Genomic DNA, 23,172 nt, shown 5'->3' on the forward strand with positions numbered 1-23,172 from the left:
TCAGCTTCCGTGCATAAACAACCCAAGTCATTGTCCTTTAATATACTTATTTTGTCCAGTAAGCTAAATACCTTAATCTAGAAATCTACATGCTTTTTATTTAGTATGCATAGTACATTCCTTACTTTCTTTATAACTAAAACAATCTATAGATACATTGTAAGTGATTAAAGCGTTCCTTTTAACATTCATGATACCGCAGCCTAAGCGCTGAGCCAGGATTTCATATATTTAGAGAATTATGATCATATTTAGCCACTAGTTGTTACAGGTTTTGAGTGATTACATTAATATATACATCGAACAGTGGCAGATAGTCACTTTTGCTAAAACTATGCGTTTCTTATTGTCGAGTGATGAAGTGAAAGTCTGAATTTTTTTGGCGTCAAATTGATAAAACAGAAACACGGGTTTTGTCAGAACCTTCCTTGCCAAGGATCAAAATAACGTGGCCACAGCTACAGATTAAAGAAGGATTTAAATCATTTCATTTTCAAGAGGCAGCCCCGGGGCTGCTTACCTTCTTGGAAACTATGTAAGCCCACTCACCCCATCGTACGACGAATTCAGGCAGTTTGTGGAACATTTCTCTCACTTTCTCTATGAAATCAAAAAATTCTTTCATACTTCCTCCTTCCTTTTTCCACAAATTCAAAGCGTGCCTATCTACAAAGACACCATACGGCATTTCTTCAATATCTTGGTAAATAATTTTCCCAATATTCTTTCCCAGTTGTTCAATTTTGGGATCTTTAAACAAGTGATTCCTAGTCTTTTGCATGGCATCTTTTTTCTCGACATCTGTTCCTCCAGCTTTTATAGAGGACTCAAATTTTCCAAAAGCATAAAACATACTCTTTACTGCCTCATTCAACAGCTTTTTTGTGGCCTCACTGAAAGCCTCATCGCATTCATTTGAATGTGTCTCGCCACTTAGGAAAGACACCTTAAATCGCTCGATGTCATTTTTAAGGTAATGAATGGCTCTATTCCAAAGGGGATGGGTTGAGCCTTGAAAAGTTGGTAAACCACTCTTAAAATGTAGAAGGTGTTCCCTATTTTCCTTGAGCGTTTGATAATCATTGCCATTGAAAATTCTTTGCTTGTTTTCCTCAACAAACTTTTTTATAGTGTCAAGGTATATATTCGTTACACCTATGTTAATGATGTGATAAATGTTTTCTTTTTCTTTTGGTCCACATTTTCTTTCCAGCTTTTTGATCCCCACGAATTGATCCAGAAAATCCCCAGGGGATATTTTGGAGTTAAAAATTCCTTTTGCCTCCGATTCGGTTTCTTCAGCACTTGGCACTGTTTTCTTACTTTCCTCGAATTTTTTAGCTATAAAATCTGCAGCGATCTTCTTCGCATCATAGGCAACTTCTGCATCTTTATCTCGGAACGCGACGGAGACTATGTCGTGAGCTAAATACAATACGGCGTTGATCACCTCTTCTGTTTCGTCGGGCTCTTGTTTTCTCGTTTCTTTGATAGCCTCATCCATGGCATATTTCACTCGCGGATCGATCGGAATTTTGCGATCAAACATATTCTCTAGACTTTCCCAGAGTTCTGTCTCCTCCGTTGTTTGGGATGCCATACGTAAGTAAAGTTTAGAAAAAGCTTTGAAAGGTTGACCTGTGTAAGTAAGAAAGCAAAGTAAATACGCGACAGACTTTCTGCTGCCAGTTTGTTAGAGGAGGATCCTTTTATTTTACTTTTCCATTTTCCTTGGTGCTCGTGTGATCTAAAATAGCAGATAATGTACTGTGGGCAATTACTGACAACAAGCAAACACTTAAAAAGACCTGCAATTGCAAAATAAAGTCAAGCTCTCTAACGGACGAAAACTGCACGGCGCGTTGTATTGTATACCAAGCTACTATGAGCAGCAACAAGGGCAAAGAAACCTACATTGGCGAAACCGGAGATCAGTTCAAAACAAGACACTTGTATCACAAAGCTTCGATTAAAGACAGGCGTAAAATGAATTCCACAGAACTAAGCAAAGACATCTGGTCCCTAAGGGACGCCAGCGCGGAATATACATTGTCCTGGAAAATGATCACCCGTGCCAAAACGTACACTAATATCTCAAAGAGATGTCATATTTGTCTAACCAAGATTTATTTCATTATACGGAAACCGGACCTATGTTAATTGAACAAAAGAAACGAGCTGGCAACTGCATGCCCGCATGCTAGAAAGTATCTCATTAAGTATGCAGTAACTCGAGGTCTTTTAACTTTTAGTTTTTAACATCCGAAGAGAGAACATCTCGAAACAGAACTGTAATGTAATCAATTTGAAACCTTTTCAACTCACTATTATTTACTATTACCGCTCCGTAAGTCAAGCATTGCTTTTTAGCTTAAAAAAATCTTAAAGACAGAAAAATGTGTACATGCGCGCGCAATATACTGCACGCGCTATCGTAACGTTAAGTTCTTTAACAGGAATTTCCTGATATGTCTAAAAATATTGTAGTACACGAGGACGGACAACTTCGAGCTAAGAAAGACATATACTCAAATAAAAAGTCTAAGAAAGTTGAATAAAAACGTTTCTGTCCGAGACCTTCATCAGTTCATCACACAACTGATTCTTCAGATTCCTGGCCGACTTGTTTCTCTTGCTTTTTTACTATAAATTCAAGCATTTTCCGGATATCATCTAGGCATTCTTTGTATTTGGACTTAGCTTGTTGGCGTTTTTCCACTTCCCATGATTTCAAGGCCCAATGGTCTACGTACACATATCCCGAAGACGATTGAAAAAAAATTTCAGTGATCATATCACTCAATTTTTCCAGCAAATAAGTTAAATCTGATGGCATCTCTTGATTAATTTGGAGACTCAACAATCTCAAACATTAGTAAATTAACGCATAATGTTAGTGTCAATCTGGCGAGACCGAAATTCACAGCATTTTGGTCAATTCTGTCAATCTTATCTAAGGTGAACACCTTCGCTTCGTCTATGAAATCCTTAGATTCCTGGGATAAAGGTCGGTTAGATGGAGAAGGTCCAAACCTGGATCACTTTTAACTTTATCGTTTTCGATCACGATCATTTTCATCGCTCTAAGCTCTTCATATTTCACTTCTTTGAAACTGAAACAGTACCTGCGATTGAAATCTCAGATGAACCGCTGTATTATGTCTTCGTATATATTTTTAACACCTTTATTAATAACATGATGGCCTTGTTTGGGGTCTGTTTTTTTTTCCGCTGGTTTTTTTTTTTTTTTTTTTTTTGGCCAGATCAATATCACCTTTTTTCGACCTGACTTCTGCTACTGCCTGTTTAATAACGGCAGAAAAAAGTTGTTATCCATTCTCAAGTTGGCTTTATTGGTTTCCTCTTTTCCTGTTGAGCTCATCAACTCCTCATTCATTCCCTTTGGGCCTTCTTATTTTGGCACCTTTCCAATCGCCACCTAGTTACCAGACAGAAATTATGTTGGTCTCTCTTAGCAGCTTTCTCTGGATGTTTTTAAATGGACACAATGCAAAAGTGAAAGGAAGAAAGGATTCCTATATCATCAGATAAATGATGAGACCAAACCACTCAACCCGAGACCGCACTGAGGGAGGGACTGGGGCAGTAAAAAAGCCCACCCCCCCCTCCCTCTCCGCCTTTTCCACTAGCCCACCTTTTTAAAGAAAACTTGTCCTGATAAGCATGTCCCCATCACCCCGAGTAGCTGGTTGAAGTTTATGCATTTGTCTTTAGCCCTTCCCCCGCACACCGCGCACTAAAAAATCTTTCTTCGCGGGCCCTGTTTACAAAGTTACCAAATTAAAAAGCTTGCTTATTCCATCGATTTGGCTCTTTAAATACCGGCATGCGAAGTAAGTTAGCATGACTGATGACTGTCTACGATCCAGGAAAAAAACTGCCCCCAAAAGGATGTTACCTTTGACAGTTGACGAGCAACTCCCGAAGGGTGCAAGGGGGAGACTTAAGCCAACAATTGCTATGTATGTGTCGCTGGTCTTTCAAAACCCCTACCGGAATATAGTCTATTCTTCAGCCAATTATGAACTAATTCTCTTGTTTTTAAACATGAATCTTCTCATTTTGTAATCCCTACTTACCAAATTATCTTTTTGTCCCCAGTATCCCTAAAGTGTGTGACCCCATTATAATGACTCTGTTGAAAATGCAAATCCGTCCACTGGCACATTCCCATCAGTCTATTACCAGGAAGTACACACCTCCTACCCTCCCCCCTCTCTCTTCGGAAAAGCGGCATACCTAATGTATTCTTCATTAACATGACCCTTAAGGCTGTCGTGCACTCGCAAAAAAGGAAAGGGAACAATTACAAACGAGTTAGCAAAGCGAAGTCGCAACTAGCGGACTAGCTCTATAAAATTTTGTCAAAGTCCGTAGGGAAGCACATCAAAAAAAGGTATCCGGTCAATTCGCCACAACATCAAAACTGGCCACCACAAAACTCGTCACCACTAGAGGTCAAATCGCCACCGATGGCGAAAAAATACCACACTTTTAAAAAAATTTCCTACTCCGTTAATACAACTCGGTAACATGTAACTTGTAAGTGTGCAAATTCAAGTTACAGCTCATAGCAATAAGCTTGTATTGTTAGTGCTCGCATTTTGGTGATACGATTGATGATATGAAGAGTAGATTTTATTCACAGAGCACGCAGTGTTGGCCTCTTGGAAAGCGTAAAAATTATAAATAAGGATGCTATTTGACGTATCCAAGGCTTCTCACAAGAACATAGACAGTCAAGCGTCGATGGTAACGCACTTCAGACTTATTGCTGTCTCAAATAAAATCATCACTAAAGGACGCTCAGCAAGAGACATGTAAAGAAATGGATATTTTCAGCCTCGTTAAATGTGTGAAAAATTCTGAGACAAGTTTTTCATCGAAACTCCCGCAAGCCTTCAAAGTGTAAACAGAAACAGATCAAAACGAGATTTATTCAAATGAGACGGTCCAATCGCACATTTTCGGTCAATCTTTGCACATTATTTTGCGATGGTTGCTGGAAGCGAAAACACTTGCGGATTGTTTTGGTTACACACGAACATTGTGACGCAGAATTTGATAGAACATGGAATTAGCTTCTGAAATTATAGCATTTTTTGATCTTGGGTTACTTTTGATCTGTGTTTTATATGCTAACACAAATTCACCATGTAGCAAACAAACAATAAAATGTTAGGCTACTCAATTCTCTCTTTCATTTTTGATTTGTGTAAGTTAAGAAAGATTTATATCTATGTATTGATGAAGAATCAAGCTTTGGTGAAACAATCATGAAAACTGTAAGTTAAAAAAAAATCCATCGCATATCTCTATCCCCTGAAGTTTTGAACATAGTCTGATAGTCAAACGCAGTTTGTTTAAGTGATGTCTGACTATGCATGGTTGGTGTATTTGTACTAATGTCGTCGCTGTATTTTGGTGTCAGTTGGTTTAGTTTAAAGTGGGGTGCAGTCCTCTACTAACTATGCTGTAGGCTAATGTGATCAATGTTGCTATGGTTTAGTTTGATGTTGTTGAAGCAGTGGGTGTAATTCTCTGTAAATGTCGGTATGGTGGTGTAGTGTTGCGTAGTTTTGCACAGATAGATTGGACTGTTATAGTCTGTAGTTTGAAGTAATTAACTGTAATTATATAATTCTGAGAAAAGTATAGCTCAGATACACTGGTTTGACTCCCACGTATGGTAGTCTGTTCATATCGCTTAGCAATGTAAATATGCTTACCTTCGCAGTTAGACCGATTCGACTCTCTTTAGGTGCTCCGCTGGGTTTGATGATTCTTTGAACGTCGGTTCTATTTACAGAAAAGTATTTAAAGCCATTCAGCACTCATTGCATACTAGAACGCTCATGACTTTAGAATGGTTTGCAGTTTGTAACAGAGTTCTTTCCCTCTTTATAATTTTCGCGTGGCGCATAAGAGATCAAGAAAAAATCGGTACGAGTGTTTTTACTTTTAAATGACTTTTTTAAATGACAGTGGTATGCAGTTTGTGACAAAGAGATATTTCTAACTTTATAATTTTCGCGGCGCGCGCAAGAGATCGAGAAAAAATATTGGACCGAGTTTTTTTTACATTGAAATGACTAAAGAATGGTTGCAGTTTATAACAAAGAGTTCTTTCCCTCTTTAGAAGTTTCGCGGCGCGCGCAAAAGATCGAGATTAAAAAAATCGGACCGACTGCTTTTACTTTGAAATGAATGGTTTGCAGTTTGTGACAAAGAGATATTTCCTTTTTTATAATTTTCGCGGCGCGCGCAAAAGATCGAGATAAAAAGATTGGACCGATTGTTTTTACTTTGAAATGACTTTACAAAGGTTTGCAGTTTATAACAGAGTTCTTTCCCTCTTTATACTTTTCGCGGCGTGCGCTAAAGATCGAGAAAAAAAAAACCGACCGACCGACTGTTTTTACTTTGAAATGACCTTTGAACGGTTTGCAGTATGTGACAGAGATATTTCCTTCTTTCTAATTTTCGCTGCGCGCGCAAAAGATCTAAAAAGATAAATTGGACCTACTATTTTTACTTTGAAATGACTTTACAATGGTTTGCAGTTTGTGACAAAGAGATATTTCCTTTTTTATAATTTTCGCGGCGCGCGCAAAAGATCGAGATAAAAAGATTGGACCGATTGTTTTTACTTTGAAATGACTTTACAAAGGTTTGCAGTTTATAACAGAGTTCTTTCCCTCTTTATACTTTTCGCGGCGTGCGCTAAAGATCGAGAAAAAAAAAACCGACCGACCGACTGTTTTTACTTTGAAATGACCTTTGAACGGTTTGCAGTATGTCACAGAGATATTTCCTTCTTTCTAATTTTCGCTGCGCGCGCAAAAGATCTAAAAAGATAAATTGGACCTACTATTTTTACTTTGAAATGACTCTACAATGGTTTGCAGTTTGTAACAAAGAGTTCTTTCCCTCTTCATAATTATCGCGGCGCGCGCAAAAGATCGAGAAAATTAAAACTGACCTACAGACTGTTTTTACTTTGAAATGACTTTTGAACGGTTTACAGTTTGTGACAGATACATATCAAATACATATCCAACAAAGCCTTAACCATTTCTACAGCCTTTGAGATAAGACTTGTATATTTCATTGAGATCTCTAGCTTCATGAGGCGTAAAGAGGTGATTTAAATAGCTAACAACCATGTTTTTAATCGAAGTTTTAACGCCGCGCAAAAAAATTACTTTTCTTAGCAAGCGGATGTTCAGTATTGTAAAGGTAAACAATGGTTGATAAAATCACCTCTTTTGACCTCTGTTGAATTTCCCGAACGGAATTCAACTCACTAGCCGTTTATCATCCGTTCTGGAAAAAAATAATGCACCCGTTCGAGCGGCTTGGTAAATACATTCAGAAAAAAATTAACCCGCGTTCGAACGGCTTGTGCTACCGTTCAGAAGAAATTGCATGCGTTCCATCGGCTTAGGTAATCCGTTCAGAAAAATTGTCCATCCGTTCAGAAAAAAAAATCGTCATCTCTTTGAACGGCTTTGGTATAAATCCGTTGTGAAAAATCTTAACCCGTTCGAACGGCTTACAGTCGTCCGTTAGAATGGCCAAAGTTGTCCGTTTAGTATTCGGCCGGCTGTAAAAACAGTATTGCTTCTGCGCTGAAAGAGACCTGATAAAAACATTTTTTCGAGTTTACGTGCTGAACAAATTAGCATACGTTCGAACTTGAAATCTGATCTTGTCACATCGAGAGACATTATGACGCCGAAAAAAGTCATCATGTTCCACAACATTCCACGCAAGACTATTTCTCGCGATCAGACTGTTTTGAAGATTGTGGAGGGGTTTTACATAAATTTAGCACTTCCTTGGAAACGAGCCAATTCGGCAAATGGTTACTCCAAATAAATAAGAAGCAAGGACGGCGAACGAAAATGCTGCTGGTTTACGTAGAATCCCTAGATGATCTAGTAGTCAGCCAAGGGAAAAATATTCAATCCAAACCCCGCACGGAACGTTCTGCAACGGTTACGAAACTCGAAAAAGCTTCGCGGCATTAAGTTCATGTGTGATGGTTACGACGCGTAACCTTTTCACTCTTGTTTATAATCTTATTCTACATGTAAGTTCAGTTTGGAAGCTTTTTTCAGATTTTTGTTTGGTATCGAGAGTACGGTGCCATTCGATGTTTGTTTTATTAATCTAAAGTTTTATTCTGGGAAAGGTTTTGTGATTTCAAACCGGACTGTCAGCGTCGCGGCAAGCAAATTTTTATCTTCGGTTCTACAAGCTGTAAAGAGATAATTCAGACACAGCAACAAATTGTTTTATCAAACCCGTTTACTGTTAACATAAGACTGGCTAATAGTTTACTATTTGTTTGACAGATCAATGAATTTAGCAGTTCGCGTCCGCCACATGCCGATGCACCACGTTACTTTGATCTTTGAACTAAATTTAGAATGCCAGGCCATTAAAAAAAACAATAAAATATAAACAATAGAAAAAACAACGAGCCAGCTCATACATACTGATGACTTTGCTCTATACGCGTCCTTGACGCATATGCCTATAGACGCAGACGCGTTACTCGCGTATGTTTGGTTCGCATTACTATGACCTGCACTGTAACTACCTTATTTCATTCACTGTTTTATAAACATCTTCCTTATCTCTTAGGATGACTTCAAAATCCTCCTTGAATCCAATTTTGATGAGCTCCGTTTTCATTTTCTCTTTAACTTTCCCTTGCTCGAAGTCGTCAATAAACTTCAGGTAATTATCCTTTGATTCAAATGATAATTCCACAAGAATGGAGCCAGTTGTTATACTTTTGATTGGAGCTCACATATTGAAGGCCAGATTAAGTCCTTTTTCAACAATCTTTGGGTTTCGTAGCCAAAAACTGCCGCTCCTACACTGCAGACTCCAACAAGAATCCTTGCTGTCCAACTGTTGTAAATCTCCAATCCGCTTTTTGTTATGCTGAGGACAGGCGTCGCTAAAGGAACATCTGCCTCGGCTTGCAACTCCTGTTCACCTTCGTCTGCCATGGTATTACCTTAGATTGACTGAATACCTTGCAGGTTGAAATTCCTTTCACTTACCCCTTAACCCTACAAATTCCAAATTAAAGTTGGAATCTCCCTAATATTGATTAATTGTCCCATAGTTAGTAGAGGGGACTGGTTAGGAAACGCGGCAAACCTCAGTCGGATAGGTTATTGTTCGATTTTATCGAGATCACGTGACAATGACCCTGCACACATAAATCCAAAATGGCGCCGTAGGCTTGTTTCGACAGTCACGTAGCGATTAATCTTTTGGATTTTCTCCGTGATCGAGCGACATCGTACCTTCAAAATATAGCTAAAAGCATTAATAAAGTCAGTGTACATAATGCCAGGTGAAAATTGTTCAGTATTTGGCTGTGGAACGTGTAGGAGAAGTAAAGGAATTGGAATCTGGAAGCTACCGGCGCCGCGAAACGCAGAGTACAAGAAGTGGCGAGAAGACTGGCTCAACGAGCTCACTAAAACTAGAGTTGTTGATGCTAACTTCCGCCAACTGATAGAAAAAGACAGGGTGTTTACCTGTGAGAAGCACTTTAAGCCCGAAGACATAGAGAAATGTAAGTAAACACACTGTATGGTTCAGTAGTGGGACTTAGCTTAGTAGGCTAAGCGAAGGCTCGCGACTGTTTTTTGATAAAGTGTGCGTCTCTAACTCTTTATATACAGCATTTCTCTTTAATGATAACTTATGTTTTTGTATTTTTCAGTTGAAACCGAGAAGATGCTCAAGACTAAGCCTAGATTTGGCGCTATACCTACTTTAAATATGCCTAAGAAGTCGCATCAAACTGAACCAGTGAAGACACGAGCTGCAAGATCGGTAGTCAAAGATGTCGCTCCTGAACAAAATGCCAAGTATTATAAAAGCTTCAAAGACTTGGTATCAAGACTAAAGGCCTTGAAATCCATTAAAGATTGGACTCTAGAAGAAGTGAGCGATAGGATTGTGCTAAAGAAAGTCACGACTGCTCTACTACCTGAACTTCAGATAATGATCGATGACAGCTTGGGCTTCACTATCTCTGTGTCTGGATGGCTACTGCCTGACGATCATGAACTTTATATGAAAACGTTGAGATCTGTAAGGAATATTACAGTATCTGAACTTATTAAGAGTACAGAAGTGTTGTTTGTTTGCCCTGGTGTTAAGCCAACTGCTTCTTTTAGTGAATTAAGACACCATGTTATTTCAAAGCCAAGAGATCCCTTGTTTGATTCTGATGATGGCGAAGATTCATTCCCATGCAAAGAGTTTTGGAGAACTTGTAATTGTTCTGTTTTGTGCGAAACAGATGATCAGTGCCCAAGCTGTTTTAGTTTTCAACATAAGCAAACACTTTCTGACAATGCAAAATGTCGAAAACTAGCTGAACCAGCACATCTGTTTGCACCTGTTTCAAAAACATCTCCTCAAAGAATTATGGCGACATTACAACTTCAAAGACTTAAATGTGCTGAACTTGAAAAGCAGCTTTACAACATGAGATGTGAAATCCAGAAATCCAGTCTTAAAGTTGATGATGAACTGAGTAGGGACATAACATCGATACTCAGCAATTCAAGTGAGAATATCACTCCATTTATGAATCTCTTTTGGCAGGAAAAAAAAATAATGAGAATCCTCACAATGTATTTCCTTGTTAGCATTAGTTGTTTGTCTGTTTTTGTTTTTGCTTTGTTATTGTTTTGTTTTTGTTAAACATGTAATTGGAACAATGAAATAATACAATAATATAAATTTAATGTATTTCTAATTTTGATTTATTTTTATTTTTTAGGTACATGTGGAATGATGGTCATTTTATTCTTTGGCAGCACATAGCTCACCTATTTTACCAAGATGTAGAAAATGGGTTGAAGTTGCTACCAAGAATAACCTACGATCATATTAAGTTAAATTCCTATTCCACCATGAGAGTTAATCTGGCAGCTCAAGTATTAAGTGCATCAGTAGCAGCAGTGTTGAGAGAGTTTGGAACTCCAGAGATGCAAGCGACAGCCAAATTGTGTAGCATGATCGATTCCTTCTTCGATTGCCTCAATGTGAGAAGTACGAAAGAGCACGAGAGAAAGAGGAAACCATTTTTGGCACCATATACATCACAGAATGATGCCCGATTCACTTGGCTAGAAAGTGATTTCCTTGGCTATCTAAGGGATTGGAAAGAAAGCATAACCAACCGACCTGGGAATTTTTCCAAAAATGCTCAAAGCCGTATGTTTTTATCCTGGCAGACCTATGAAGGTTTACAAATTACAGCCCACTCTGCTGTAGAAGCAACAAACTTCCTCCTAGGAGAAGGTATGTAATATGTACTTACAGAGAGATTTTGCCAGGATTCTGTCGAAGAGTACTTTGGCAACCAAACAAAATTTGGGACGAAGAAGTGACAATCCTGACATGAGAACATTTGGGTACAATAACAATACCATCATGGTCCAACGTGCAGTGTCCTGCCAATCAGGTAACACAAGAGGAAGAAGAGATAGAGACAAGGCATGAGTTAACATTTCAAATGATCCTGTCCCAAAGAAAAAAAGGAAAAAAGACAAGTAGTAGGCCCAAAAAGAGATTCATTTCTATTTAAGTTCACATTCAAATACATATGATAACATTGTATTAGTATGTTCTAAGAAACTAGCTTCCAGAGGTTTTAGCTTTAATAAATAAATGTATATACAGTAGCATGTTAGGTAAGAAAGTCAACATTAAGTATGACTAGAAATGCTGAAATAAACAAGTTACTCTATGTTAGATAGTTTAACCATATAGCCTTTATACTAATTTTTGTCTATAAAATAATCATTAATGAGCAATATTTAATATATTGCAAGTTGTAGTTACCAAATTCATCTCTTGTAATAAATTACTTATTGACAAATTGTTGCAAGCCCTTAATTCTAACTATATCTGCCTTTCTTGTTCCTTGCTGGCTCTACAAATTTCCTTTCGAAGTTCTTTTGTCTTCATTTGTTTACATTGAATTTTATGTTTCTGTAGAACATCTTTGGCCAGTCAAACACACCATACAGTAACATATAAATGAATAATGCTGTCCAATAATCTTTTGCAATGCTGTTATCTACCACTATGTCTGAGTCCAACAACATGGTGTTATACGCTGAGACCAAATGAACATCACAAGCTGATTTGGTTTCTATCTTAGCATTGTCAATCTTCAGCTGGAGACTTCCTGAGCTCAGAATCCTAAAATTATGTTCTATTCTCTTAAAAATTGTTTGAGCTTGTTTAGAAATAGCCCAAAATCCACCTCGGTTTAAAGATGAAATTAGTTTTGACTCTCTGCAACATGAAAGTCTTTGCTTTGCCAGCTTTCAGTATTGAAGCTGTTTGTTCAGTATGTGCTGTGGGACTGTAAACATTGTTCACCTTGCTATAAAGCTTGTGCAGTACATATCCTCCAATATATTGTAATCCTGCCATTTCTCTATCACACAGTTTAGTGGGGGTATTGGGATTTGGCGATTCACCTTTCTGTTTGCTGTGAGCTATCAAACACTCAGCCACTTTGGTACTAAGCAATATTGCCGCATTACTTGACAACCCCACAAAAATCTTTGTTGACTTGAGGCCTATTCTTGAATAGTACTTCGAGTAGAATTGTTCTGCATTTCCAGTTTTAACCAAACGCATATACATGGATTCTACTTCTGAGAAGTCCATATTTTCTTGATCCCAGGCAATCGTTTACCTTCGTAGCTCTTCTCTTACGCTTTGAGGGTAGATTTCTCTTTCAATTATTTTATCTCGTGCTTTCATTGATAACGCTTCGAAGTCTTCGGCAGTGAATTCGGCTTCTTGAGTCGGTTAATTTCCCCGCGCTTGTTCCTCCTTATGCTTTACTGTCTTATGTCTTTTTAATCCAGCCTTAGTCTTGCATTTCTTTGGGCACAACTCGCAAAAAATTCCCTCTTCGTATTGAACCTCAAAATCGAAAGACTTTCAGTAAAAAAATGTTGTACTACGACCGATGCCGTTGCTAAGGGCATCAATAACTACAAAGTTTTTGGGCGAAAATAACGTTTTAAAGGCTTCTCAAAGACTTAGAGAGTCAGCTGCTTTGACAAAGTGCTCTTGTAATTCTTCCTCGTTTTCCAAAGTTCCAATATGGCATTAAATTCGTCGCCGAAGAAAAATAAGTCGTTCATGTCCGACATGTTGTTTTGGTTCTGTGCAGGGTCATTGGTCACGTGACGTTCAATCGAAGCTCAGGGGACAGACAATAGGCCGGCCCTTTGAAGCTTACCGCGTTTCCTAACCAGTCCCCTCTACTAACTATGATTGTCCATAAAGCTTGCTAAGTAAGTATGTCAAGAAAGCTATTTATATCAATCCAACTTGTCAAAAACATCAAATAGTACGAATTGTATGCAAAGCAACGAGGTTACCCAGATGACGTGATAGAAAACAATATCTGATAAGGCCAACACAAAAACAAAAGTTTCACGGGGAAGATTCTGCTTGAGTTTCAAAATGCAGAAAAGGACAATTAAATGTGACAGTTTGTTAAGAACTAAATGCTAGGCAATTTGCATTTACAAATATATAACTAGTCAAAGATGAATAGGTTAATTATAGCAATAGTGCGTTTTGAAGTGGGTCAAAAAGTCTTCACAGCACACGACTTTGTCAAACCCTCTTCAGATGATAAGAGAAATTAATAAGAGATTAACTTGAGGAGTTGCAAAGACTCGAGAAAACCTCACTTCAAAGTTTGAATAATTTAATGAACAAAGACCAAATTCAAGAAAACCTCAGTTCAAAGTTTGATTAATTTAATAAACAAAGAACAAATTCTCCCGTCGTTCACTCAAAAAAACCGAGTGTTTGACAGTAGTGAACTTCACGCTATTAATTTATGAAGGAATTTCATGCGGGTTAGTTAGAAAATTGTTTAAATATGATTATCATTCACACGTATTTGGCCAGAAACAACTTGTTAAACTTTTATAAACTCGCAAAGCAAGCCTCGCTGATTACTAACATTTGTAAGTAAAATAATTTGTTGTTTCTCTCATTGCCAACCACACTGTAAAAAAACTGTAAAGGCATGATGAATTCCTTCCTGGTATTTTTGAAGTCTTCGAACTTGAACTGACTACCTGTCTATACATGTGTAAGCCATACACTAAGAGTGATGAATTATGAGAAGAATTTTCAAACGCAAATGCTGACTTTATCTGCTTCTATCTCTCAGATTCACAAGGAAAAACATTTTAATCTATACCTCACTGAACACACGGCTTTCAAAAGAAGCATTAAAAAAATGAGAAATGCTCTATCTAGCTAAATCAAACTGATCTGGCTCTTTGCAGTTTTTTCAAAAGTAATTAAACAAACGACGAAAGAAATGCAATATGGCTGAAGTTAATTAGTTAGAGCATGGTTCCTTCCACGCATGGTAGATTATTCTAGAAATGAACGTGTCAGTGTCGTAATCCTTGGTCGGCATTCCATTCCAAATCTATTTTTTACCCTCACTCTGCTTCTAGAATTAAGTAAAGCTAATCAAAAGTACCTGGGAAAGAGTACTATATAACCCCATACATTATTTATGCATTCCACTTCTTCGTCTTTCACGACAAAACTTTAAAAACAAAGTCTACTTGTCTGAATGCATAATTAATGTATGGGGTTATATGGTACTCTTGCCGAGAGCTCGACAAAAAGCATATTTCAGAAAGAGGTAGACATTAAACACAGTGAAGTCGGAGTCGGCCGCCATCTTGAATTTATATGTGTGACAACCATTTCACACGTCTTTCAAAGCCTTGGCACACTATAATAATAATAAATAATGCTTTAGGGACCATTTTTCACGTCTTTATTTATGGAAAAATGAGAAAAATTAAAACACCGCTAAAAATGCTGAAACTTTGAATGCGCAAAATTAAACCACCGCTAAATTTAACCATTCTATACAGTGTTTCAAATAACCGCATTAGAATAAGAATGCCTATGCGATAAACAAGAAACACGTCAACCTTCGTCTGATGATTATTTTTCAAGGTGAAATGGGAAGTACAACTGTGGATATGGGTCATTCCTTTTTCTTTATTTTTAGACAGGAATCACTTTAAGAGAGGAGCATTGGAATTTTCGGTTTTGCGGTTTTAGCAATTTTTTTGATCGGTTTTTCAGTTATCATGCCAAACACTTTGGTGTTCATTGTGGTTTACGGATTTTAAGTTTTTCAGCATTCGGTTTTCGCAACAAATATAAGCAGGTTTTGGAATTTGGTATCTGATGTGGTTTTACCGTGTTTTTCCCATTTGGCTTCGGTTTTTCTTCGATCTGAACGGCAATTATGCGTCTCCACTGAATTTGAATAGCTGCGAAACCTCTGTATGCTTCACTCCTTGACTTGGGTTTTGATAACTGGGATATGCAAACTTATCTGTTTTGACGGTTTAGCATGCGGTTTACCATTTTGATCGAACCTTTTTGCGGTTTTGCGGTTTTGGATGATTTTTTTTCTACGGTTTTCTGGTTTCAAATAGACACCAATGCCCCGCTCTTTTAACCCTCATTTGTAAAAAGCTCTAGTTGCTTCACGGATCGAATGATTCAATTTTCAATAATAGTGGAACAAGTGTTGATTGGATGCAGCTACGTATTTCAAACCCTGGCTAGTTCGAGTGAAGGGTTTGTTGTCTCTTTCACCCTCAACTGGTTGTTCTGGAACATTCTGTATCTTATCTTCACACTTTGTGAACAGTTCGAACTTAATTTGCCTGTCACTCTCAGTCTGTTTACAGTATTCACAACTACTGAATAACGCCCCTTTGAAAACCTTAGAAGTTTGAAATATGAGTGGGTCAAATATATTCATGACTTAAGATTATTGGCGGGTAAGTTCTCATAAAGTTTTCACAGAATCGAGATCAACGTTTAAACAGCGCTAAAATCAACGCAAAGTTCGACAAAAAAGTATATCTCAGTACAGACAGACAGAAACTATATGCGAAAAAAGACGCTATGAACAACTGAGAAGTCACGTCTGGCTCGTTAATCGTAGCGCGCCATGTGTGTGATTGAAATGCCCATACATTGTGTACTAAAACGCTTACCTCAATTGAAGGATGAGGACGAGATGTGTTACGATCAGCTCAGCTCGAAACATCGTTTGGACATGATCAAGTCTTCTGCTTTGCAGTTTACGAGTCTTATTTTTTTTTTAATCTACAGCCTTGTCGTGTAGCGATGCGACGATCACAATGCCGACCAGTCCCCTCTATTAACTATGCTGTGACAAAGGTCTTATATCGAGATTGCTGTTTAGCAAACATGTTTTCCGACTGCAGGAGAACGTGTCACGTGCCATGGAAAAAATTTTGAAAACGAAGCAAAACAAAAACTTACGAGTCCCCTTGGGAAATAGGAACTTGAACTTTCGACTCGCACTAATTGCCAAGCATTGCATCTCATTTGTAAGTTTTTTCTTCTGACTGACGTTTTCTTTGTTGGTTTAATTGTATTGTAATTATTTTGGTTAAAGCTTTCTTGTACTCTAATAAATTTTTCACGTCTTTTGCTGACCTTAGGCCATTTAAGCCCCCGGCTTTGGCTTTTCTTGTGTATTTCTCTTCCAATGCGTGAATAGCAGGAAGGAATGAATAAAATAAATAATAAATACGTAGTCAGGTCGAAGCACCACAGGTATCCCAAGCTCACGTCTCGAGCAAAAGCGAAGGATTAGAGAGCTTAAGCATCAGACGTTTTTGATGTCACGGACGTCAGAATACCGGGGGAGACTGGATCGACAACGGTGTTTTAGGCGCGAAATTTTTACTTAAGCTGGACACCTGCGTCACCACGAACGTGACAGCTGATCACAGTTGTCACGTTTTTGGTCATTGTTTACAAAGGAAATGTGGCCGTAATTTGCAACATGCCGTATTTAAAGGATGTGAGAAAATCACTTTTAATCGCTCATGACCAGGGACTGGTGTCAGATGAGGAACTGTTGCTATTACTGAAAGAGAATTCGACAAAAAACCCTGAGTTTTCGTACGAAAAATACGCGAGGTTTAGTATCGAGAGTATCGAGGAACCTGAGTGCAAGTCCGAGTTTAGAGTTGAAAAAAAGGACCTTCCACTGCTGGCTGATGCTCTTCGACTACCGGACACCTTGCACTGTAATCAGAGAACCACTGCCGACAAGTTAGAGGGGCTATGTATTTTGCTCAGGCGAATGTCGTTTCCTTGCCGATATAGCGACATGCTCGCACGATTCGGCCGACCGGTTCCTGAACTTAGCATGATATCAAATACGGTGATGAATTATATTTACGATATACATGGTCACAAACTGTGTCAGTGGAATCATGATCTACTGAATCCACGTGACTTCAACACCTACACGGATGCTATATCGAATAAAGGGGCTGCACTACAAAACGTAACGATCTTGCACTGATCCTTTTGTCATTGAATCCTTGAATAACGGATCTTGTAATCCACTTAGCGCCTCTGCGATCGACAGCCATATTTGCGCTCGGTTGCTCGTTTTCTTCTTTGCTTTAAACGGATTCTGCACTCTGACTTCTTTCATTAGTGCTACGTCGTGCTGTTCAGACCATTCCATAGGCCCACTAAATAAAAGAAAAAAAATAGAAGCTAGTGTTACTGTAGGTAGTAGCTGTATAAAATAGTTGATCACATTTCAGCACTAAAAATAAAAAGCTTAATGGCGGGGAAATTAATGCACTTTCTTGAACGTGAAATACGGCAACGACATAAACTTCTCGACAAAAAGAAAACAACTAATAACAAAAACAAACACATGGCAAGATAACTTGCTATTATATAAGTATTTTTCCTGTTCTGGAAAAAACCTCTGCTCGTAGGATAACTAAAAGAATGGCGACAAACAAAAAAGAATTCACGATCAAACAAAACCAAGTAACAGAACCTGCGGAAACTTGTGCCAAACACGAAGTTAGGCACATTTTGTCCCATTCTTAAAAGTTATTGTTTAAGTGCAGACAAAAAACTACTTTCTTATGAAACCTACAATGTACTTACGGGTTTGATTTGACGATTGAAAATGAAGACATGGTGTCAGTCTTGTACTGAGACAGTCCTGAAACAGAGCAAAACAACACGCACGGCAAACATCCCACTTTCACGTCTGCGACCTCACGTCAAAAACGTCTGCACATGCGTACTGATTGCGAAGCTCATATTTAAACTTCCGGTTGACGTCCGTGAAACAAAAACGTCCGATGCTTAAGCTCTATTATTTCATGAAAGCGTCACGCGTTGTGTGACGCGGTGTTAAGTTACTCGAGAAACCGCTGAGAATTTGAATGCGTATGGGGAACAAAATATCGACCATTTAAAACACTAAATATCCCGAAATTTGAACATTTGACACTTAATCATTCCTTGTGTGTGCTTAATAACACTTACTCATTCCTTGTGTGTGATTAATAACACTTACTCATTCCTTGTGTGTGATTAATAACACTTACTCATTCCTTGTGTGTGATTAATAACACTTACTCATTCCTTGTGTGTGATTAATAACACTTACTCATTCCTTGTGTGTGATTAATAACACTTACTCATTCCTTGTGTGTCCGTTGTGTTTTCTGGCGATTTCCGTCGTGTTGGGCTTGCTTTTCCATCACTGTTTTTCCGGCTTATCCTTTAAACCTAACAACTTACGTCACGATCGATAGATTGATGGATTGGTTAAGTCCTGGTGTACCGGTTAACGAAATTATGTCCTGGTGTGCCGGTTAACCAAAATATGTCTTGGCGTACGGTTATCGAAAACGGCGTGACATCAGCCGATCGAATCATAGCGTCACAGCTGAATAGTTTGATGAATAATAAATGCTTGAGGGGTTAATGGGGCCAGTTGGGTCATTTGGGCCGGTTGGGTCATTTGGGCCGGTTGGGTCATTTGGGCTGGTTTGGTCATTTGGGCCAGTTGGGTCATCTGGGCCTGTTGGGTCATCTGGGCCAGTTGGGTCAATTCGGCCAGTTGGGTCATCTGTGCCAGTTGGATCATCTGGGCCAGTTGGGTTAATTGGGTCAGTTTTGGTCATCTGGGTCATCTGGGTCATCTGGGCCCGTTGGGTCAATACTCCCTTTGCTCGTTCTACGAAATGCCGCTGTACAGGCACTGCAGGCGCAAATGTAAACCTGAAAGCGACGCTATTCCTGTATTACACTTGAAAAAAAAAAACAGCGCGAAAGTTATGTTTTAGATTTGTTGTTGGCCCTATAAGCACTATGAACGAACCAAAGCTCCACAGAAAACATAGAAGTCGAGGGAAGCAGTGTTCAGTCGTAGCTTGTAAGAATGTTGAATATCTAAGCAACGGAACACCACCGAAAATTCACTTCTTTAAGTTTCCAACCAAGCCATCGCTTCGAAATCGATGGTGCAATTTAATCGAGCGACAGCACGACAGAGACGGGTTTTACGTGAAACCGTCAACGGTCGTATGTGGCCATCATTTTAAGGAACATGACCTATGCAAACCTCCGGGACGAACGCGGTACAGGCTACGACCAGGTATGTTTTTGTATGCCCATAAGACTGCCCGTAAAATGTGAGCTTTTAGTGAGCTCTTGAGTTTTATGTAAGCTATATAAGTTATAACTTAAGTTGAGCAAATTGCAATGCTTCTTTTCGTACGATTCACTTAGCTTTGAAGAGTTTGAACATTTCTTTATTAATATAAGACTATCGAAGTATCAAGTTGAACTCAAGATTACTTTAAACTTTAGTGTTTATATTTTTCAGGAGCAGAGCCATCCATATTCCAGTGGTCAAGTCAACCAAAACAAGCTCAAGGCAGGCGAGTGCTTACCAGGGAAGTGTTAGCTGAAGTAAAAGAGAATTTAATCGTTAAACTTCAAGAGGATGAATGTATGGAGAAATCTATGGAGACTCTGAATATTCCAGAAAATTGTGTCAATTTGCAAGGAGCAGTGATGACACTGAAGTTGTGCTACAGTGTGAGAATGACAGGTCTGACAGCAGTGGTGATTCAAATTTGAAACAGGTAACCTTTAAAATACCAAGCTTATGAAATTTACTCTGATCAGTATAAAATAACAAAAGCCAAATGAACAATATTCATGCAATATTATCATGGAAATTCCTGGTTAATGTTGTGAATCATTTTATTGTGATGGGTGTGGCTTTCGTAACCTAAGTTTATGTATTATTGCATATTTATAGTGAGTTTAGAAAAATTGTAACACAAATTTTAGCTATTAGCTTGTTAGAGTCAATGTCAAGAGATAGACAAAAAAAGAGCATGATTGAAGGTGTAATAGTTTTTAACAAGCTAACATTTATTTAGGTTTATGAAAACCACTCTGTTGGACACAAGCAACATCTAATGATAATAGTATTTATTGTTTCATTGGTTTTTGCTATTATTTTATTGTATTACAAGTATTTTTTATACTTAAGTGTTGTTTAAAGTCTCTGTTTTTGTTTACACCTTAGGTCACAGAGAAGTCTATGCAGACTGACAATGTGTACATATCCCCCCAACTGACATACATTGAGTGTGAACATGATTATGCTTTTTCATTTACTGATACACCAAAGAATCCATCTGAATACCAGCGGAGTATGGAGGAAAGATTAGAAGTTATGACTGAAATGTTAAACAACCTTAAAGTTAAAGTGGGGATTCTTCAAAAAGAATTAGATGATTATAAAGAAAGAGAATTTGATCTTGAAAAGTTCAGTGATGATGATGCTGCCATTCAATTTTATACTGGCTTTCAGAACTATAAATCTCTAATGGCATTGTTTGCTTATCTTGAACCAAAACTAAGCAAACTACAATTTTGGGGTAGAGAGGATGTAAAAGATTCACAGGCTTATCAAGAAGCAGGGAAAAAGAAACCTGAACCTAAGAAGAAAATAACATTTCTAAATGAATATTACATGGTACTCATTAGACTTAAAGTAGGTCTTTTTGTCAGGGATATTTCATACAGGTTCCATATATCAATGGGTCATTTTTCAAAAATATTTTGCACATGGTTTAGTTCCTTATTTTTTGAATTAAGGCTTCTGTTTCCATTTCCATCTCAGTATGTAATAAGAAAGAACATGCCTGAGTAGTTTTCCCTTTATCCCACCACTAGGGTGATCATAGATTGCAGTGAGGTATTTATAGAAGTCCCTTCATCAATGACAGCCCAATCACAGACTTGGTCTAATTATAAACATCATAATACCTTTTAAAGCTTTAGTGGGTATTTCTCCCAATGGCCAGGTAACTTTTGTTTCAAAGTTGTGGGGTGGAAGGGTTTCCAATAAGTATATAACTCAACATTCAGGTTTGTTTCTGCTTCTTGATTGTGGAGATAATGTAATGGCTGACCGTGGCTTTGACATTCAAGATATTTTACCACATGGTGTACATCTAAACATTCCTCCATTCAAAGGAACTAGGAAGCAACTTACTGCAGAAGAGGTCTAAGAAACAGTTTATATTGCATCGGTTAGAATTCATGTCGAGAGGGCAATAGGTAGGATAAAAGGGTATCACATATTTCATGGGACCGTCCCTTTAAGTTTATCACACATGGCTAACCAAATATTTACAGTTTGTTCACTTTTGACAAATTTTATGCTACCATTACTTCCGCCAAAACGTGGCTAATGTATACAACGACAACATGTATTTTGCTTAAGTTTTTACAGTACAGAACCTGAGATCTAACCCAACAACAAGTCAAAATGGCGACATTAGACAAATATTAGGCATTTTCATGTGTATTGATGATTTTAGCTGAATACTAATGAATTCAGTCAAGTTGGTATGGTTTGAGCGTTTGAACTGTAATACTTTATAAACTGCCAAATTTCAAAACAGTACTATATACAAGTATGTACATCTTTTTCAACAATGTCATACAAAGCAAGGGCATGACTAAAAAGCTGCTTCTATGCGACTGGGTCGATTTATTTCCAGTGCAGTGTAAAATATAAAAATCTATGGCTAGTGTGAAAATGAAAGTTAATGTACACCATATAATAGTGTTCAGTGAATGCTACTACAACATTTACTGTGTTTGTTCATACATTGACTGGTGTGCTTGCATTCTAAAAAATGCTAGCAATAAAAGAGAAACGGTGCTAACATGTTCCTCAGCTCAATACTATGATAATACTTTCCTAGTTCTTGCACTTACAGATTAAAGTTAAACATCAAACATTTTCAAAAATCATTTGAGAAATAATATTTTCGTTTTCTTAAAATATATCAAAATATAAACATAAAAATATATTAAAATATAGAAATAATGTTAAAATTAAACTATTTGAACAATACATATTTCTTTTGCAATAAACATCTGATAGACTATATCCCATCCATGATCAAATAATGTATAAATGAGTACAAGCCCTTGAAATACTCTCATTCACACCTTTTTGGCTTGGTTGTAGCTCTGCCATCCACCATGGGCATACAGCCGAGTTCTACGGCGAACCCCTCTCGTTAAAACTTCAGGAAGAAGTGCCCTCTAGTAAAAATAATAAATTCTTGGTAGAGCAGTTTTAAACCACCATTCACGATCGAAGTGCACTCTGCAAATGTTGATATTTCCAGGTCCAAACCATACTACAAAATCAACCCTGTCTATCTCACACACAAACAGTTGACCCTGCACTTGATAGAAATACTGTTAGCCATGTTTGAGGGTGGGTATACCATTGTCATTCAAAGCAAGACAGAATGTTTTGTCCAAACAAGCATCATCAACAGTAAAACCACATTTAGACAAAGGGCACTTAACTTCTAGGCCACCTTTCTTCTTGCCTTTCGCCAGAGGGTCGTAGCACCTGTCAAGACTGGCTCCCAATCCAGGTCTTACTTTTGAGATCACTGTTCCCACTTCCCATACCTTAATATGTAAGTTCCCTTCCTTTTGCTTATGTGCTAAGTAGTCTTCTACTGCAATTGCTTCATTTAGCTGCCCTTATTCTAGTTAAAAAATAGTTTTTTAGTTATCCGAGCTCTTCTTAGTTTCGATTTCTGAAATAAGTTTGGAGGAAAAATAGAAAACGGTGTCATCAGAGTACAAAGTAAT

The 23,172-nt window shown here is 38.0% G+C and overlaps 3 protein-coding genes, 1 long non-coding RNA gene and 1 pseudogene across 4 annotated transcripts; 3 read left to right on the forward strand and 2 right to left on the reverse strand.

The window, feature by feature from the left end:
• Positions 1–76: 76 nt before the first annotated feature.
• Positions 77–5,983, reverse strand: LOC148730781 (uncharacterized). Its single transcript, XM_088762298.1, has 2 exons — positions 5,751–5,983; positions 77–1,638 (listed from the first exon to the last, which is right to left on the reverse strand). The coding sequence occupies exon 2, from the start codon at positions 1,598–1,600 to the stop codon at positions 494–496; it is 1,107 nt and encodes a 368-aa protein (XP_088618424.1). The 5' UTR covers positions 1,601–1,638; positions 5,751–5,983; the 3' UTR covers positions 77–493.
• A 3,201-nt stretch (positions 5,984–9,184) lies between these two features.
• On the forward strand, positions 9,185–11,378 carry LOC111332736 (uncharacterized). Its single transcript, XM_088761857.1, has 3 exons — positions 9,185–9,625; positions 9,776–10,697; positions 10,847–11,378. The coding sequence occupies exons 1-3, from the start codon at positions 9,394–9,396 to the stop codon at positions 11,376–11,378; spliced, it is 1,686 nt and encodes a 561-aa protein (XP_088617983.1). The 5' UTR covers positions 9,185–9,393.
• Positions 11,379–17,361: 5,983 nt separating this feature from the next.
• LOC148730782 (uncharacterized) lies at positions 17,362–18,300 on the reverse strand. The gene is made up of 2 exons (XR_016000976.1): positions 18,118–18,300; positions 17,362–17,684 (listed from the first exon to the last, which is right to left on the reverse strand). It is a non-coding gene; the product is annotated as an uncharacterized LOC148730782 (long non-coding RNA).
• A 988-nt stretch (positions 18,301–19,288) lies between these two features.
• Positions 19,289–20,109, forward strand: LOC111319632 (uncharacterized). The gene is made up of 2 exons (XM_088761858.1): positions 19,289–19,621; positions 19,853–20,109. The coding sequence occupies exons 1-2, from the start codon at positions 19,336–19,338 to the stop codon at positions 20,107–20,109; spliced, it is 543 nt and encodes a 180-aa protein (XP_088617984.1). The 5' UTR covers positions 19,289–19,335.
• Positions 20,110–20,572: 463 nt separating this feature from the next.
• On the forward strand, positions 20,573–22,447 carry LOC148730783 (uncharacterized; annotated as a pseudogene).
• Positions 22,448–23,172: the final 725 nt, after the last annotated feature.

The sequence above is a fragment of the Stylophora pistillata genome, chromosome 5 (assembly GCF_964205215.1).
Source record: "Stylophora pistillata chromosome 5, jaStyPist1.2, whole genome shotgun sequence".
NCBI lineage: Eukaryota > Metazoa > Cnidaria > Anthozoa > Scleractinia > Pocilloporidae > Stylophora > Stylophora pistillata.